This window comes from Uloborus diversus, chromosome 6 (genome assembly GCF_026930045.1).
Source record: "Uloborus diversus isolate 005 chromosome 6, Udiv.v.3.1, whole genome shotgun sequence".
Classification (NCBI taxonomy): domain Eukaryota; kingdom Metazoa; phylum Arthropoda; class Arachnida; order Araneae; family Uloboridae; genus Uloborus; species Uloborus diversus.
In genome coordinates, this window is record NC_072736.1 from 558,534 (window position 1) to 577,759 (window position 19,226).

Genomic DNA, 19,226 nt, shown 5'->3' on the forward strand with positions numbered 1-19,226 from the left:
AGTTGTCTAAATCTTCTCAGAACTATGAAAGGTGCACATGTAGAAGGGTATTAGTGTTGCAAGAAACTTTTTGAGACCAAGATCTAAGTAAAAATCAAACTATGTGCAAGTCTAAAAAAGTTCTTATTTAAGGAATTTCCTTTACCTGTGCAAAGCATTGTAAACACCTTGTAGCATAAGATAAATAAATACCTTTGTGCTGAACAGTAATGTAAGAAAAACAACGTTAAAAAAACGTTTTGTCAGATGTCTTTTCATCCATAAGCTCATTACTTTTTGCATTGAAAAAGGCGTTCCCTTTAACGCCGAATCACATGTCTGCTGTAATTGGCAAATTTGTGCTTTTTTAACGTTGTTTTGCTAACTTTACCTTGTAGCATGTTTTCTTCACGATTGCTAATGTCCAACTCTCTCTCTCTTCCTCTAGCACCCTGTACAAGGCCCAGAAGCTGCTGTCTGTGAACCTGGACGCCGCCCCCTTTCCCTTCCGCCCCGAGCCCCGGATGTCAGAGCCCCCCTGGGACTCTCCCCCTCACACAGTGAGCAACCCCACTCCCCAATTCCAATGGAGGCCCCTCCATGTGCTCATCCCCCTCGCCTCCCTGGGCGCCCTGCTCTCCCTGCTCTACAGGTGGCTCAGGCCCAGGGGGCGCCACGGGCGGCGCAAGATACGCCCCCGTAGGACAACACAAGCCCCCTCCCCGGGCGGCAGGCCCCCCTCCGTCTGAGAAAACGCATTGTGATACACTTGTAAATATACTCTGTACAGTACGTTGTGTGAAGGCGGAGACTCCAACTTCGACTTATTCCCCCGTAGTATGTATGGATGATATATAAATGATATCCATTCTACCGAAGATTACATTTTCCCTTAACGTGAATTATTAAAGAATCGCTGTAACCCTTTCTGGTGCCACTTATTAAAATTTTTCGTAATGAAAAAGCACTATGAGTAGGTTTAATCAAAATCTAGACAAGATTTTCAGTCAACAATTATTTTTCAAGATTTGTTTTCTTTGTGAGTTGTGTCTCCATTTGTTCACACTGCTCACTTGGGGGGCAGGGAAAAACTTGTTTTGAGATGCAAGAATGAATTTAAATCTTTTACAATAATATGATTGAACGTCTCAGAGAAAATGAAGAAAAATGGTCGTCTGTTTTAGTTCAAATTAAAATTTTTAAAGTCTTACAAAATTTTCCATTTTTGAGCTCAAAAATTGGTTGATTTTAATTAGAAATTGAGCTAGCAGAAAAAGCCATTTTTGTACTGCTGAGATCCATGATTGTTAAAGAGAACAAAATATTCTCTCCAACAATTTTTGTGGTTTTAAAGAATTTTTAAAATTAGTGTTCTTATTTGTGACTATTGTGCCAGAAAGGGTTAAAATTATATCTTTTGTTTTTAGAAGTTGATCTAAAAGCAACTAAAAATCAATCAAAAAGAAAACTAATTTTATTTATGAATTCTATTAAATATAGAATAGTATGTAATTTTTAATAAACTTCCTACCATTTCCATGGGTCTGAAATCTATAATGAGAGGTTGGAGTCTCTGTGAAGGACTTTTATTTATTTTACTTCTCGCCAGTGATTCTGTGTGACTGTGTGGTGGCCAATAGTCTTCAGGCATTTTGAAGGCAGCACTACTCTTTGAGGGCTTTACTGAAAAAAAAAAAAAAAAATAGCTTGCAGCAGTTAAGAATCTTATAAATACAAGCTGACCCATGAACTATTTTACTACTGCTTTCTCTAGGCTAAGGTCTGGCCACATTAGAAGTCTGGTCATCAATGGCTCCACCAAGGCTTTTTCAACTTGCCCATGCTCGGCTATTGCCTCTCCCTCTCATAGTATTAGCTGTATCGGTGCCTCTGTGGGGCAACTGTCGGATGAGAATGGGATTATCTTTGATCTTTTAGTGCGACATGATCTCTTGGTCTAGGGGTCTAGACCATGGGAATCAGCAACACAACACCATTTTACTGCCATCCGTATTTGTTGCATGAGTACCAAGCCTCTAACTTTTGTGTCCAACAACACTGTATCTGTAAAGCATGAGACCTTATGATTTCCATGTAGCACAGTAGAAGTGATGGGTTCTTCCTCTAAACCATGCCACAGATTGATTCCAGATCATTTTGGTTAAGACAAGGGCCCTAGCCACTAGACCACATGGGACATTCAGTGACCAACTACTTTTAAATAACTTTGAAGCCAAGCCTAATCAACCATCTGCAGTTGGATTTCATATTCATTCATCTTTAAGTTATAGTCAATAACCGCGTTTACATGAGGCTTTTGTACCTCACATTTCCCCGCTTCAACTCCAAAAAAAAAAAGGCTGGAAGATATACCGTTCCCATGCAAAAAGAGCTTGTAAACTGTATCTGAGAAAGCTGTACCCAACTGGTAAACAAACCCGTTTCGCAAAGTATATTCTGGGTAAAACCCACGCAATTACTCCAGTCAATGGAAAGAGGAAGAAAGATCCACATTTATCCTGGAAATAACCGGAATGTTGTTGAAAGCAAGTTTTTCCCAGGGTAGAAAAGGTCAATGTAAACATGGCTAATTAGTATGAGTGCTTAATATTTTTTCCTTTGTTTTTCATTAGTAGCACCCTCAGAACATCAGAATGGAGAGGGTTCTGTGGAATGAAGTTTGAAGACCACTGGCTTAAATAAATGCCACAAATGCAATGGAGACCTGTATTTTTATAGGCATAACCAGAGTATACTGAAAATGTACTCCAGTACTCATACTTCGTCCTTAACTTTTTAAACTAAAAAATCTAAAGCATTTCGTAGGCTCATATTGTTATTATTTTTTGCCAGTCTTCATGTATTTCTTCTTTCTAAGACTGTAGGAACCTTTTTGATATCAGACCACGCTAGATCTCAGATGACTTGAGCTTGGAATAACTTTTAATTTTTCATCTACACTGTATTCATCAAGTTAAATAGGGAGTAACGTGATGTGGCCACCACTGATTCACACAGCTCAAAAATCATTTTTTAAATAATTTACTTAAATCATCTTTGTAAAAAAAAAATGACAAATTACTTGTTTTTTGAGGAGACAGTTTTACCTTCTTGAATAGAAACAAAATATTCAATAGAAGGTTCTTTCCAAAAGAACTCTAAAGCTGTTTATATTTAATTTTAATGAACTGCAGAAACTCTTTTATCAAAGTTTTAATTTCATTTTCATGAGTTACTGGGGACAAAATGCATTTTATGCTATTTGTGCAATACATTCATCTTCATTATTGTAACCCATTTTTGCATGTTTCCTACTAATAGGCTTTGATTAGTAAATTCATCTCTCATTGAAGATTAAGAGGAAAATATTTTTGTTGAGATGCAACAGAAAGATGCTTTCTTTGATAATTTATCCAAGATGGGAAAAAGTATAGTTGCAAAGATCATTTGGATCATTAGATTCATAATGGATTTGTAGATTTAGTTGCATTTTTCAACATTTGGACGTACTTATAATTCATATATGATTCTGTACAAATCAGCATTTCCAACTCTATCTCTCTCGTCCTGTACCAATTTGGTATTTTAAAGTGTTTTAACTGAAACTAAAAGACTGTATTTTTGACCCAGACTGTGTCAGTTCTTTAGTATCCAAGATAAATTATACAATGCGTTCATCTACTTAAGTTTAATTGTTGATGTTGTGCACTGATATTTTCAGACTCCTCTCATGACACAATAATTATATGTTATGTTGTTTCTTGTTTAGAAAGTGTGTTTTAAAAATAGATTTTGTAGTTCAGTTTAAATTGAGCAATCTTATTCAATCTGTATGATGCCCCCAAAACCCTTTGAGAATCATAAGCTTTGTGGTACAGTATGGAAATTTGGTATGTGTTTCTAAAAACAATAATTTTTTTTAATTGTTAATATTAAGTACATCTAAATAACATGGGAAAAAATGATTTTTTAGTTATTGGCATTCAATATTTTATAAAATGAAATTTAAACTTTGGAGACACATATTGATTGTCCTTAAAAGAATCCACCAAAATTGTAAATTTTCTTCTGCATCTAATACTTTTACATCCCTTGAATGTAACATAAAGTAAAAAATATACAACTCTTTTAACAACTACATAGATTTCTTAAATGTGGGATAAGTTTCTTCATTAGCATTATAAAATTAATTTCTGGTTATTAAGAAGTTGCTGACAATACCGATTTTGCTACATAGAGATCAATGAGTGGAAATGCTGATTGGCACTCGATAAATTATTTATTGTTTGTTTTGGTGCTGTGATTTTAGTTCATTTCCATGACATTATTTTTACAGATAGAATAAATCATTTACCATAAGGGATGAGTCTATTAACAAAGCTCGGTGAAGGTATCCAAATGTCCATGGCTCTTTAGATTAAGACCCTTTATGTATTTATATAGGTGACTGAATCCTGGTTATTACCAGGTGGTACTAAAGTCCAAAAAACGTGCCACACGGTGGCTCGTTGTAGGACATTATCATCTCCCTTTTCACCCCCCTTGCCTGACATTGTGGAAGTCAGATGCAACATAGAGGTGCATCAGCAGACGGAAGATGCTTCTGAGCAGTATGCTGCTGATTTTGAGACATCTGACTTGGAGGCGCATCAGCAGATGGAAGATGCCTTTGAGCTGCAGGCTGCTGGTTTCGAGACATCTGGCTTGGCAGTGCATCAGCGGCTGGAACAACTCTTGGATGTCTCCGAGCAGCAGGCTGCTAACTTTGAGGCGAGATCTGACATGGATTCCAGTGCCAGTCAACCAGAATATAAGTTCAACCGCATCACCAGTCACCATGTCGAGGTTCACTGCAGCTTTGTTGTTTACGGTGAGACCGAGACAACCTGTAGGTATGAGCCGTTGAAGAGTGCATTCTTGTTCTTTTTGGAAGCCAAAAAGGGTGTTTGTAGAGCAGCTAAAAGCATCATATGTAATCGGTGATATTGTCCATTCTATGTCTTTTGTACGGTGAATTAATTTAACACTGCCTTGTCATGTAGGAATTTTTATCAAAGGAATCTTAATATCATTGGAAAATCATCATTACCTATTGTAAATGAATATTTAAACCATAAAAGCAATATTTATCATAATTTTAACCAATTGTTTTATTTTATGTTTGTTGACTCAAAATTAAGTTTCATCCCTGTAAATAAAGTTGTATGAATTTTCCTACTATGACTTGTAAAAATATATGGCAAAATTGTTATTTAATTTGGACAATTTATTGTTAGATTTTTATTCAAAACAGTTTGTCACTGTATTCTTTGTGTTTCTATTAATAAAAAGACGTACTATTGGGAATTTTTATTTTACTTAATTGAGGTTATTATTTAAGTACAATGGCAGATGTATTTATTTTGTTCTTGGGTATGCCCAAATCCATGTTCAAAAATGGTTTTCAATGATCAGGTTTAAATAGTTATATAGTCAAAAATTAGAAATATATGAAGGAGGCAGTAAGAATTTGATGTGAATGAAATTTGGTGTAATTTCGAAAAGTATTCCACACTAGGTAACTATAAACCCAATTGCTGGTTTGCTACATTCAAAGTGCGGGTTTATAAACAAAATACTAGTCTTCAATCTTTGCTGAATAAGGGATTTTTTATTCGCTTAAAGGCAAAAAAAAAAAAAAAAAAAATCTGATTAATTAGCAGGTAGTTGCAATTGCAGTTTCTTCCACAGGTTATGTGGGGGACTGTGTAAGAAAATGTTCTATATTTTTTGATGAAATGCAGAATCAGGTGCTTTTCAATGCTTTATGCCATGGTTATGCCATGAAAGCTACTTCATGGTATACCTCGGACCTTTTCCCCGAAATCTTACTTATAACAATGGGGGCGTTGGTTGGGATTTGTCACTCAGTAAAGCCTAAAATTCTGGTGGAAATCTACTCAGGGCAGGATCAATAAATTTTGGGCCTCCTTGCAAAAAATCAACAAGGCCCTTAACTGCCTACAGGATTCATGCCCCCCCCCCCCCTTCCGCAATGCAGGGTCAGTGAGTATGTAAATCCGGGCCCGCTTCTCCTGTATATTTGATTTCATTATTTTATATATTTAATACACAAAGGACATCATAAAATGAACTATATGATCAGAAAAAAATAAATGTAAACCAAGACTGCTGAGCTTTATGCCTACATAAGGTGTTAGCTCCCATATACATGTATATATCCTTTATCAGAATTGTCTACCTTATATAAGTTTCTATAGACTTTCCCGGTTCATGTAAGAGAACAATTTCTTTTCCGCTAAAATTTCTACTTTCACTCTAATACAACAAAATCTAAAAAATCATAACTTCAAAAAATTTATGAAATATGTTACATTAACAATTTAGGATTTAATTTTTTTTTTAAATAGCTTACTAGTTTTTCCAACATCAGCAACAGTTGCGCACATGATGCTGTTCATGCAGCTTTGACAGAAGTGAATGCCTGCATTAAATGTTCAATTTTTTAGAAAATGAAGTATGTTACGTGTAACCGGTTTTTATAACTCAAGCCACCCTGTTTGCGTAAATTGAAACAAAGAGCTCAATCAAATTAATGCAAGTCATTGAAACTTGCAGGGTTGCCACAGCACCCCCCCCCCCCCCCCTGCCTCTAAATATGAACAGAAACTTCTCAAATCAACCCTCCCTGAAAGTTTAAATGCCACAGTTTTTGCCGTGGACATCCCCCCCCCCCTCGTGGACATCCATGTTGCAAATATGGAGAATGGCGCTTTCAGATGTAAGGAAATTTGATATTTTTGTCTTGTTTTGTTTTTCTGAAATCTCAACAACAAAAAGTAAATGCCAATGTGTGAAAAGATTGAAAATACACTAGAATAGTTTCTTAGAAGGAGCAGAAAAAGATTTTAAATACTGTCATCCTTAGTTTGTTACAAACCTATGCCAAATATCGTATTTCGTTTTACAGACACTCCAACTTTGTCAAGTTTTATCGAAATCTTATTTTATATCACCAAACTGGCACTGGATTCAACATCACATATTTGGCACCAGATTTGTATAACATTGACTTCAAAAATTTTAAGTGAAATATCGCCAAGCAGTAGCCAATTTCTGACATTTTTTAGTTAACATTGAATGGCCAGAAAAAAAGGGAAAAAAATAAGTAAAACTTTTTTTTTTCAGATCATTTGACAGCAACCAAAAAAAAATACTTGCACAACCAAACTAAATAACTAAATACAAACCCTACACACGAAATTTCAACCTGCTACTGCATAGATCTTTAGTTATGCAAGATGCATAAATGGCGTAACGTGCATACATATTCACACTTACAGACAGTCATCACGAGAAAATGCGTTATATCTGTAGTTTACTCAGGGATAACATCGCGTTTGTTGTAAACGAGTTCGACTGTCATTTATTTAATTAATGTAGCTATACTAACTTGATGAAGTTGAATAGTTTATTTTCTTCGGCACCTTTTTGACAATACGTTTGGATGCGTGTAAGGAATACAGTCATTTCATTTGTATTTGATCTTTATGATGTTTTCCGCATTTTGAACAGTGCAATATTTTTCTCATGACACAACATTTTTTACTAAAACTAGCTTTTTTTGTGATTATAAAAATGATGTTTTTTAAGTATTTAAAATAAATAAACATATATTAATAAATGATGAGAACAAGAAATCTTTTAGTCATAATTTCAAAAATCTTTATTAAAACAACAACATCTCTTATATACAAGAAAACATGTTCAGAACATATCTAGACTAGAATTATTGGATTCGAAATTTGACTAGCTTTCTCCTTTTTCTCTTAAGAAAATCATGTTTTGCATTTAAGATGTTCTCATTAAAGAAAATAAATAATCAATTTTCATTATAAATTAGTTAGCATGAAGGGTGATTTTGATTCATTATCAGCTGAATTACTACTAATGGTATAAACGTTTTCAGTATTCACAAACAAAAATGTGGTACAGCTGAAGTTAAATAGTGCTTTAAAAATGCTTGTTTTACCAATCGTCTTGAGATGAAAAAGGAATTTGCAACAAGGAGCTTAAAAAAAGGCTGATTTTTTTTGTTTGATTATAGTTTTTTTTTTTTTTTGGAATTATATCGTACTCCTAAAAAATGAGTCCTAAACGTTGTCTATCTTCAAAGTCAAAGGACTTCCAACCAGTTATTTCTTTGTTAGATTGACATTTAAAAAATTCTTTGAAACAATTTTAATTTGAATTAGTGCCCATTTTTCTTGCAGTTCCGAAATTAATCATAGTGAAATCTGGAAATTTCTTTCAAATATGTATAGATTTTACAAACTTCATTACTGTTGAGATTTGATACTGAGATCATGGTCTAATTCCTCACTAAAACGTGCAGAAACCCAATTACAGTCTTCAGGACTTATTTTCGTAAGTAAATGATCCGGTTCCGTCTAATTTAATTATTAAAAATCAATTCCATCTAATTTGTAAAAAAATACATAAAATTCTAAAGGAGCACACGCGTTCAACTCCCATGAGCTCCAATGCAAATCAAGTCTTGATTTAAGCACATCCTCCTCACCTGGTTGAGTTACACTTCGTCCATGGTATGTCAGGCCTCAGAACCTTTTAAAACAACATTGGAGACAGATGTTTCTGATATAAAATGCAAATCCAATCCTTCATAGATGTCACAAATGCAGTGCTCAGTTCAAGCATCCCATCTGAGCCAATGAGATACATATAAACGAGGTCTTTGTTTGAGCAAAGTGCCGTTACATATTCCGCCTCCAAGCAAACTAAGACAAATTTGGCTGAAAGCTACCAACCATTGTGATAAACTAATATCGATTTAATGAATTTTTCTTACCAATTCTATTGTATTATCATCACGTGCTGCTGTCTTGAACTCATTTTCAAGACAATCTTGTTTTGGTTCAAACTATTGAATAAAGCAAACACTCTAGCTTGTTCCTTGGATCAAATGCTTAAGTTAATAGTGGTACGTTTGCACTGGCTATTTATATCAGAATGAGAATATCTTATCAATGTAAGAAAAAAAAACATCTTGATGTTATTTATATCATTGTGTAATCGATGAATATTTCACGCAATTTTTAATTTTTTTTTGTCTCTCATAACTGTGACGTGAAAAGTCTGAAACACTTTGAGGCACGACATTCCAATCTAGAGTGTGCTTTTATAGAATAGAGCGGAACTTCATGCACGTATACCACAAAATTCAAACTTTTCGCACATATTTCAGGAACTTTGAGGATCGTGTACGGCTCAGAAACATAACAGTATAAAATATCTTCAAAACAAAATGATTTTGGGTTATCATTTGTTCTTGGGAAAGGATATACCGGGCGTAAACCTCTTCACCAAAAGCTGCCACTTTCGCTTCGAAAGTATTTCTTTCACGTACCGATGCCGTCACCGATATCGAGACCACCTTTCAGAGTTCTTCTTACTGCAAGAAAAAAAAAACCGTTACTAGTACACTTATCGATATTGAGACCACCTTTCAGAGTTCTTACTGCAAGAAGAAAAAATGTTACTTAGTACTTATCGAATTGTTACTTTCTTCATATCTGATGAGTTGTGCCAATGGAGGACACATTTTTCCAACCACTTTTGAGCAGAACGAAACCCTTTTACATTAAACGAATCGGAATTAGTACAAATTTTAAGTAATTCATATTTATGTTCAACTAGTCGGAATCCTGATAATTTTGAAAGCAGTATTATATCCTGGCTTATTCATTAACACCACATCAGAGAAATCTTAGGCAATGTTGAGAAGATTTTCTCCATTATAATAAAACTTTTCTGGTTTAAATACTCTACCAAAATACAGTATTGTTTATAAATGTATTGCTATTGATATGTGAAGGATAATTAACTGTTGCTTTTTGAATAGAGTTAGAGTTGCTAGAACGGAGTGTTTCGGATGTAAAGGTTTGGGTTGAACTTTGAAAACGATACGATAATTTTACCAGGAACATATTTCCAGCTGTATATTAGTTTATGTATGGATTCTAACCATATTACTTTATTGAATAAATGCAAAAGGACAGATTGGACTTTGTCTACCATACTAACAAAGTTATAATGATTTCGATACATATTACAGGAGCAACAGCTAGTTGTTCCAACTCTAAAGATCGAAACATTCGAAGCTGCATATATGAAGTTGAAATTGATCAAGCCTAAGGTAGATCAGCGCATGTGGTCTGACAAAAATTTTCGTATAAATTCGCGTGGCAGTCAACTTGTTGAAGCTGTATATGATACTTACGAGATTTCCTATCAGCGTATCTAGCTTTCTTTCTGTTTCTGGGCTCCGTCCTGTTTGGTTGACTCATCACGTTCTTCACCAGGCTGTCGAGGATCTCCTCGTCGATGTCCGTCGCGCTCTCGCAGGGGGTGGAATACCCGCCCTGGTAACCCCCGCATCGTTCCAACATCATCACAGAGTTCGGACGACTCAAGTTGCCGGGAACTGGTGGAAAGGAAATAAAGAAATGTTGCGATAAATGGAGACAAGTTATCAAAATAATTCAATTTTCTATACTTCCTTTGTCTTGCAGGATGAATGCAGAGATGTTTTCAATGATTTACAAGTCTTGTTAATGCATTAAGTTCGACTGCTTTTAAAGAAAGTTCCAAAAATATGGGGATCCAAGGGGAGCGCTCCCGGAAATTTTTAGAAATTGTAGTTCTAGAAAGGCAATTTAAAATGTAAACCATCTTTGGCCACAAAAGAGGAGGAGAGGTTCAGGGACTTTTAGAAGTGTTGAAGCTCAGAGACTCTATTCCAGGAATGTTTTGAAATTAAAGTCCTAAAAGCCAAATTTTAGCTGATCTTTAATCATGTAAAGGGGGTAGCGAGCTGGTTCGGTATTCTCCTCAGGAATTTTTTCGAAATTGAAGTCCTAAAATCGTTTCCCAACTTGGATGATGTTCATTAGGGGAAGAGTTGAGGCTTGAAGATTTCACTCCGGAAAACTTCCAAGAATAAAGTTCAAAACCCGCAATTGTAGACTTTCTTAAATGGTGTTAGAGAAATTGGTTTGAGGGCTCTTTCCCGGAAATTTTGTGGAAAGGGATATCCAAAAACAGAAAATCTAAATAATCTTTTAATGAAATTGAGGGTTGTGATCTGAATGAATAGCGTATCTAGCTCCAACCCCCCTCCCATGAATTCGTCTCTAAAACTTTTTAAAATTATGTTTAAGGTCTCGTCTAAAAGCTGCTGGTAGCATGTTTTTAAGTAACTTTAAATCACATCACTGTCAATCTACATTTACGATTTGTTTACTTAAAGTTAGTTGAAAACTTGCACAAACTGTTATGAGTAGCTCCTCTCTACCTTACAGAATATTTTGTCTGCTGGTCTAAGCCACGACGCTTACAATGACTAATAACACTCTTATTCTCACCTTAACAGCAGTTGAGTTTTGTGGAAAAGTTTTGTTCTCTCCTGTATTCTAATACATTTTTCCTGAACTGGTACACTTAATAGAGTAACTAAACAGGAACTAAAATTCATGCTTAACTCAAGGGCGCCCATATAGGGGGCAAGGGGGCTCAAGCCCTTTTTGAAATTAGAATTTCTTTGCTTTTAATACTTTTTTTTTTTTTTTTTTGTAAAAATGTAAAAACATTTCTTCGCCAGCAGTTATTAAATAAGTTATTGAAAATGTCAAATTTAATAACTATAGTATGTACTGAAATCGGTTTCTATGGGGAAAATGTCCTGCTAAACCACGAGAAAAATATTTGAGTCCCCCTTAAAATTTTGCATATGGGCGCCCTTAGCTTAGCTTAAATTGACTTACACGATTATTATTCTTGCCCGTACAAATTTCGTTACATAAATGAACAAGAATTGCATACCTGGAGCATTTTTGGGCCGCCCCCTGAGGTTCACCATCGAACCCCACTTAGTCATTTTGGAGTCTTCGGCGTCTGATTCACCCAAAATTTGCCGTAGTTGTTGATCTTTCCTTTGCTCTTGCGACGGCTGGCGAAGTCTTTCGCTCTGAAGAATAGATAAAGTTTTGAAATCGAAGAGCCATTCATTCGTAGCTTGGTCAACCCATTTGCACAAATGAAACATTTCATCAAGGGGTCTTTATTCAAGGAGTTTTAAACTTTGGCTCGTAGTTTTTAGAAATTGGCTCCGTAGTATTTCTATATAGTGGACGCCGGTTAGTTGAATCAACCGCTTCAAGGAATCAAATCGTCAAAAACAGAACAAAATCCAGCTTTTCTAAATTCGCCGCTATATTGAATCAGCCGCTTTGAGGAATCAAAACTGTTTAGAACAAACGTGATTCAACTAAGCGGCGGTCACTGTGTTAGAATATCAAGTACCGTTATGCATCGTAATATGAAGGATCAACTTACTGAATCAAAATTTTGCATTTGAAAAACGAGCTGATGTGTGCATCACATGACTTCCTTTTACTCCAATTTACAGTCATTTTCTCATTACAGGTAGTTATAATATGATTCAATAGTTAACTCTCTAAATATCACCAACAGTGGCCAAATAAAAACCAGATTTAAAAAAAAAATCGCCAAATTTGTTGCCAAATTATAACACCACTTCAGTTTACATCGAAATTAACAATCATTTCCCCCCAAAAAGGGGCAAAAGACCCCTTTTGGAGCATCCGAATGCAACCAAAAAGAGAGGTGCATAACTAGAACCCCACTAGGAGTCTACGCACCAAATTTCAACTTTCTAGGACATACCGTTCTTGAGTTATGCGACATACATACGCACATACGCATATCCGCACATACATACAGACGTACATACAGACGTCACGAGAAAATTTGTTGTAATTAACTCGGGAATCGTCATTATAGATACATATTTCGGGTGTCTATACGTTCTTAGGCACCTATCCACGTGTGGTCGAGTCGAAAAAAAAAACTCGATATTCATTCGGGGGTGAGCAAAATGGAAATTAAGGCCGATTTTTGGGTGAGAATGTTTTTGCTAATACAGTACTTCCTTTTTTGTAAAAGGATGTAATAATTATTTGAACGTGCTGCGGACGAGACTGAACGGCCACTTTCGCAATACGTACAAACCATTATTTTTAAGTACTTTTTTTTTCATTTTAAAGTTGATACTTTATATTACGATACATAATGGCTCATTGTATTCCAATACATAGAAACTACAAACCAAAGTTTAAAACTCCTTGAATCAAGTTCAAATATATACGTAAGAATGTCTCATTTGCGCAAATGAATTGAGCAAGTGAAACTGCATAATTAAAGTAAGCAGCTGTTATTGTAACGTTACGAAATTTAAACAGCTTATTATTTCTATATCCTTGAGAAAATTTAACTTCCCAAAACTAACTTTTTTTTTTGAGAAAAAAAAAACATTAATAAGAAATTTGTGCATCACTGAACGAAACAACCTGTTAATTAAGGATATCTTCTGCGAAATCAAGTGTATTTTAATCTGGCAGCGTTTTTGCTCCCGTTAGTAAAATCAACTAACTTTATTTCATGAATTGACGAATTTAGTTCAAATAAGTTTTGGAGGGATACGGCAAGTGGGGTTTGTGAGAATGGAAATTTTTTTTGTTGTCTTATATCTATACTAGCTGACCCAGCCACGCGTTGCTGTGGCAAAGAAGTTGGATTAAAATAAACTTGAACTCATTATTTTGATAGAATCAAATAAATATTTTTAATAGAGCTTAAAATAGTATAGCCGATTTTATAACATATGAGATTGATAATGGGCGTTATTCAATTTAAAAACGATTCCTAAATGTTCCTGGAAAATTATGGGCAGCTGATGTGGCCAATTTCTGCCAGTATCATGTCAAGCCAAAACCCGGAAAGTTTTCCGATAAAAGTTAATAACCTTCCTGAAATCATCTCGGAAGCCTATTGAAAAATTCGAAGATCTTCCCGTTTGAAGTTAGTCGTGTTTCTGGAACTTTAGTGTAAACTTAGGAAGGGATACAAAAAAAAAAAAAAAAAAGTTTAGCACCTTTCTGATTTATTAAGGAACTTCTATAAGCAGTAATGCAAACATAGCCAAAGCTTAGCCAGAACTGCAAGCAATTATCGAAAATTTTTACTCAGTAACGTTTCGGATTTTTTTTTTTTTTTACCGTGCAGGCTGAAGAAAGTACTTATTGAATTCAATAAGTACTAACTAAATTTTCTATGGAAAAAGCACTATACTTACGCTTAGTAAATTTTGTAAGTATAACTTCCGCAAAAAAAAAAAAAAAAACTTGAAAGTGATAGTAAATATCGAAACTGATTGTAAAATAACCGAATGTAGAAACTAAGCGTAAACCACCATACACTTTTAGATTCTACACTACAATTTATTCACATTAGCTTTCTCTATAGTTTGTAATCAATAACTTCTTTACAAAATACACTAACTAAATTAAAAATGTATAAAAATTAAATTTTTCAATGAAGTAGATAGATAACATTGACTTCGAACTATTGTTTCTATTATTTGAAAACTGAAAACTGTCTAAGCACTAAGTTGTGCACAATGTTCTTGATCAACCAGTCTTTTGCTAATACGAAAAGTATGATAACTTTCCACGTGTGAGTAGGCAATATTTCGTTGCCCATAAGAGAAATATTTATGTTTCAAGAACAAACCGAAAGAAGACATTTTTTGTTCTTTAAATCTGTTTATGATCTTTGCAAAAGCTAAACGAATCAAAAATTGAAGCCTTTCAAATGTGTTTGAAAATTATGACGCTAATAATGGATTACGTGGTAACACAAACATTTCTCCTTTAAACTTTTCCGACAAATATTGTTGACTTTTAATGCAGAAACGTGTACCGTTGCGTAATTTAAGTGAGTTTAAATCGGGAAAAAGAATAAATTGTTGAGCCAATTTTCAACCGGAAATCGTGTAGACGCATTCCTGGTGTATCCAGGGAATTTAAAAATTCATTTGGAGTGTTTACTGCTTTGTTTTCATCGACAACTTGTTCAGCATCAATGGAGAGCTTTTTTTTAAAGCCGTCAGTAATGGCTCATTATTCGCAATAATTGTAGCTAAGACAGAGTCATTGCTCTGTTGTTATACGTTGCAAATCAGTGTTAACTAAGTCGGTGGCCCAACTATCAAGTGACGGCATATCATAATAACTAAGTGGCAAATTTGAAATTGAAACGCAAAAACCTTCAGTTAAAACTAAAGCTTCATATTCATCTCTGGTGTAAAATCTGGATTTGGACATTTGTGTGTTTGTTAAACTTTATGAAATACGTCTTCAAACGTGAAAGTAATATAGTTTCTCCTTAAAAAATAATGATTATGTTGGATAGTATGTCGTCAAAATTGTTTTAAACAGTTGACGAATACTGTTTCTCCTTATGTCAAACCTGCATTAGAAAGTGTCAACTCCCAATGACTTTGTGCTACCAATAAATACAACTTGCGACATGCATCAGGATATGTATTTGACAGTCGACAATTGACGATCCACAAATATTCCTGTCTGTTCGGGAATGTTTACCGAAAACAAAACTGTTACAAAACCAGCGCGATTACAGAGGCAATTATGATTTTTAAAAAATTAAATTTATCTGGAAATAGACTCTCAATTAGTTCACTTTTCGTCTCAACGGCAGTGCAGAAATTGTCTGGCTATTTGTTGTACTGTATATTTTGATACAGTTCAATTTCACCGTTTCCAATACTCAGCAATTGCTTAGAAAATACTTGTGCGATTAGATTATTTTGCGTTTATACTCGCATGTTCATGGCCAATCGCAATATCTCGTCATTACGCTATAAAAAACGTTTTTTTTTTAAACATGCGTTGATTTCATCGGAATAACTGGTAATGTCTGCCGTAAGTCCCCAGACAGTATTCAGACAATTTAGCCTAAAAGTTTATCGTTGCCATTCAAATCTTGCATAATCCTATGATGTGCTTCGAATGAATGCTTTTACTCATGAGCCATAGTACACTCATCCCAAATTATAATTTCACTCTCTTGCAACACTACAGCCATACCACGTCTTTTTTTTCTTTATTGTACACATTGTGTTTTGTTTGTTATGAATATCTAATAGGCAACTTTAAAGCTGAATGTGCTGTTCGTGTACCATCTAAAAAAAGTAGCAGCAATGCCTGACGATGCAATTGTCACTGCAATTTTCTGTTGCGAATGTATCTTTGCAAGAATTAATGATATTAAAAATTTCCTGGGGAACAAAATAAAGAAAATAATTGTTTTCCGCTTAAATTCATTAACTTTCCTGAAATAAACCTGGAATACTTTTGAAGAATTCAGTAGTCTTCTTGGTTAAAAAGGCAGTTATGATTCTGGCACCTGCAGAGAAGCCTAACGCAGGATTAATATAATAGCCTGGAACCTTCCTGCTTTTCTAAGAAAGCTCTCAAAGCATTAATACACGCATTGCCAACGCGAAGACAGACTCTCAAGCAAGTAGCTCGAATGTAGTTCCTCTGCAACTCTTGCAAAGCTTCGTGATCCAGATAACTTTTCGCACTCATTGGGTGTTGAGTCAATCTGGACAAACCGCAATCACTCCGAAACCGATACACCTATTAAATACGTTTAGTTAATCTTGATACTGGTGGAGAAAAATACTTTTCACAACGGTGTGAAATCTGCAATTTGTAGCAATTCAAGGAAACGTTTTGAAAAATATAGTTGATTTTCTCAGGAAGTAAATAATAAACCTGTAATATCCCGAAACGTTATATGGAAATTCTAAGCAACATCTCTGAGCTTTTTTTATCATGGTGATTTTAGCAGTAAGTCATACGATGTTAGAGTTATATCGATTAATTAACTTACACCGCCATCTATTAAGAATTTTTAGAACTAAACAATTAATTCACACTATTATTGCATAATTAATATGAAATTTGCAGTAAAAAATTATAAAAACTATCCTATCTTTTAAGTTGGACCAAATGACACATTGATATGAAATTTGAGAAAAATCGGTTGAGTAGTTTCGGAGTTTACCCCGAACAAACATCGTGACACGAGATTTTTATATATATAGACTAGCTGACCCAGCCACGCGTTGCTGTGGCAAAGAAGTTGGATTAAAATAAACTTGAACTCATTATTTTGATAGAATCAAATAAATATTTTTAATAGAGCTTAAAATAGTATAGCCGATTTTATAACATATGAGATTGATAATGGGCGTTATTCAATTTAAAAACGATTCCTAAATGTTCCTGGAAAATTATGGGCAGCTGATGTGGCCAATTTCTGCCAGTATCATGTAAGCCAAAACCCGGAAAGTTTTCCGATAAAAGTTAATAACCTTCCTGAAATCATCTCGGATCCTAATATTAATCCTCATCTCTAAATGTTCCTGGAAAATTATGGGCAGCTGATGTGGCCAATTTCTGCCAGTATCATGTCAAGCCAAAACCCGGAAAGTTTTCCGATAAAAGTTAATAACCTTCCTGAAATCATCTCGGAAGCCTCTTGAAAAATTCGAAGATCTTCCCGTTTGAAGTTAGTCGTGTTTCTGGAACTTTAGTGTAAGCTTAGGAAGGGATACAAAAAAAAAAGCTTAGCACCTTTCTGATTTATTAAGGAACTTCTATAAGCAGTAATGCAAACATAGCCAAAGCTTAGCCAGAACTGCAAGCAATTATCGAAAATTTTTTCTCAGTAACGTTTCGGATTTGTTTTTTTTTTTTTTTTTTTTTTATTTTTATTTATTTTTTTTTTTTTTACCGTGCAGGCTGAAGAAAGTATTTATTGAATTCAATAAGTACTAACTAAATTTTCTATGGAAAAAGCACTATACTTACGCTTAGTAAATTTTGTAAGTATAACTTCCGCAAAAAAAAAAAAAAAACTTGAAAGTGATAGTAAATATCGAAACTGATTGTAAAATAACCGAATGTAGAAACTAAGCGTAAACCACCATACACTTTTAGATTCTACACTACATTTTATTCACATTAGCTTTCTCTATAGTTTGTAATCAATAACTTCTTTACAAAATACACTAACTAAATTAAAAATGTATAAAAATTAAATTTTTCAATGAAGTAGATAACATTGACTTCGAACTATTGTTTCTATTATTTGAAAACTGAAAACTGTCTAAGCACTAAGTTGTGCACAATGTTCTTGATCAACCAGTCTTTTGCTAATACGAAAAGTATGATAACTTTCCACGTGTGAGTAGGCAATATTTCGTTGCCCATAAGAGAAATATTTATGTTTCAAGAACAAACCGAAAGAAGACATTTTTTGTTCTTTAAATCTATTTATGATCTTTGCAAAAGCTAAACGAATCAAAAATTGAAGCCTTTCAAATGTGTTTGAAAATTATGACGCTAATAATGGATTACGTGGCAACACAAACATTTCTCCTTTAAACTTTTCCGAGAAATATTGTTGACTTTTAATGCAGAAACGTGTACCGTTGCGTAATTTAGGTGGGTTTAAATCGCGAAAACGAATAAATTGTTGAGCCAATTTTCAACCGGAAATCGTGTAGACGCATTCCTGGTGTATCCAGGGAATTTAAAAATTCATTTGGAGTGTTTACTGCTTTGTTTTCATCGACAACTTGTTCAGCATCAATGGAGAGCTTTTTTTTAAAGCCGTCAGTAATGGCTCATTATTCGCAATAATTGTAGCTAAGACAGAGTCATTGCTCTGTTGTTATACGTTGCAAATCAGTGTTAACTAAGTCGGTGGCCCAACTATCAAGTGACGGCATATCATAATAACTAAGTGGCAAATTTGAAATTGAAACGCAAAAACCTTCAGTTAAAACTAAAGCTTCATATTCATCTCTGGTGTAAAATCTGGATTTGGACATTTGTGTGTTTGTTAAACTTTATGAAATACGTCTTCAAACGTGAAAGTAATATAGTTTCTCCTTAAAAAATAATGATTGTGTTGGATAGTATGTCGTCAAAATTGTTTTAAACAGTTGACGAATACTGTTTCTCCTTATGTCAAACCTGCATTAGAAAGTGTCAACTCCCAATGACTTTGTGCTACCAATAAATACAACTTGCGACATGCATCAGGATATGTATTTGACAGTCGACAATTGACGATCCACAAATATTCCTGTCTGTTCGGGAATGTTTACCGAAAACAAAACTGCTACAAAACCAGCGCGATTACAGAGGCAATTATGATTTTTAAAAAATTAAATTTATCTGGAAATAGACTCTCAATTAGTTCACTTTTCG

General features: G+C 34.5%; 1 protein-coding gene across 1 annotated transcript in view; it reads right to left on the bottom strand.

Annotated features, from left to right (window-relative positions):
* Window positions 1-7,687: 7,687 nt before the first annotated feature.
* Window positions 7,688-19,226, bottom strand: part of LOC129224133 (FH1/FH2 domain-containing protein 3-like) — a 56,443-nt gene continuing 44,904 nt past the window's right edge. Inside the window, exons 13-15 of the mRNA XM_054858549.1 lie at window positions 11,881-12,025; window positions 10,280-10,483; window positions 7,688-9,451 (exon numbers count right to left, since the gene is read on the bottom strand). Of these exons, the coding sequence (XP_054714524.1) occupies window positions 9,399-9,451; window positions 10,280-10,483; window positions 11,881-12,025 (402 nt within the window). The 3' untranslated portion in view covers window positions 7,688-9,398. The remainder of the gene's footprint in view (window positions 9,452-10,279; window positions 10,484-11,880; window positions 12,026-19,226) is intronic.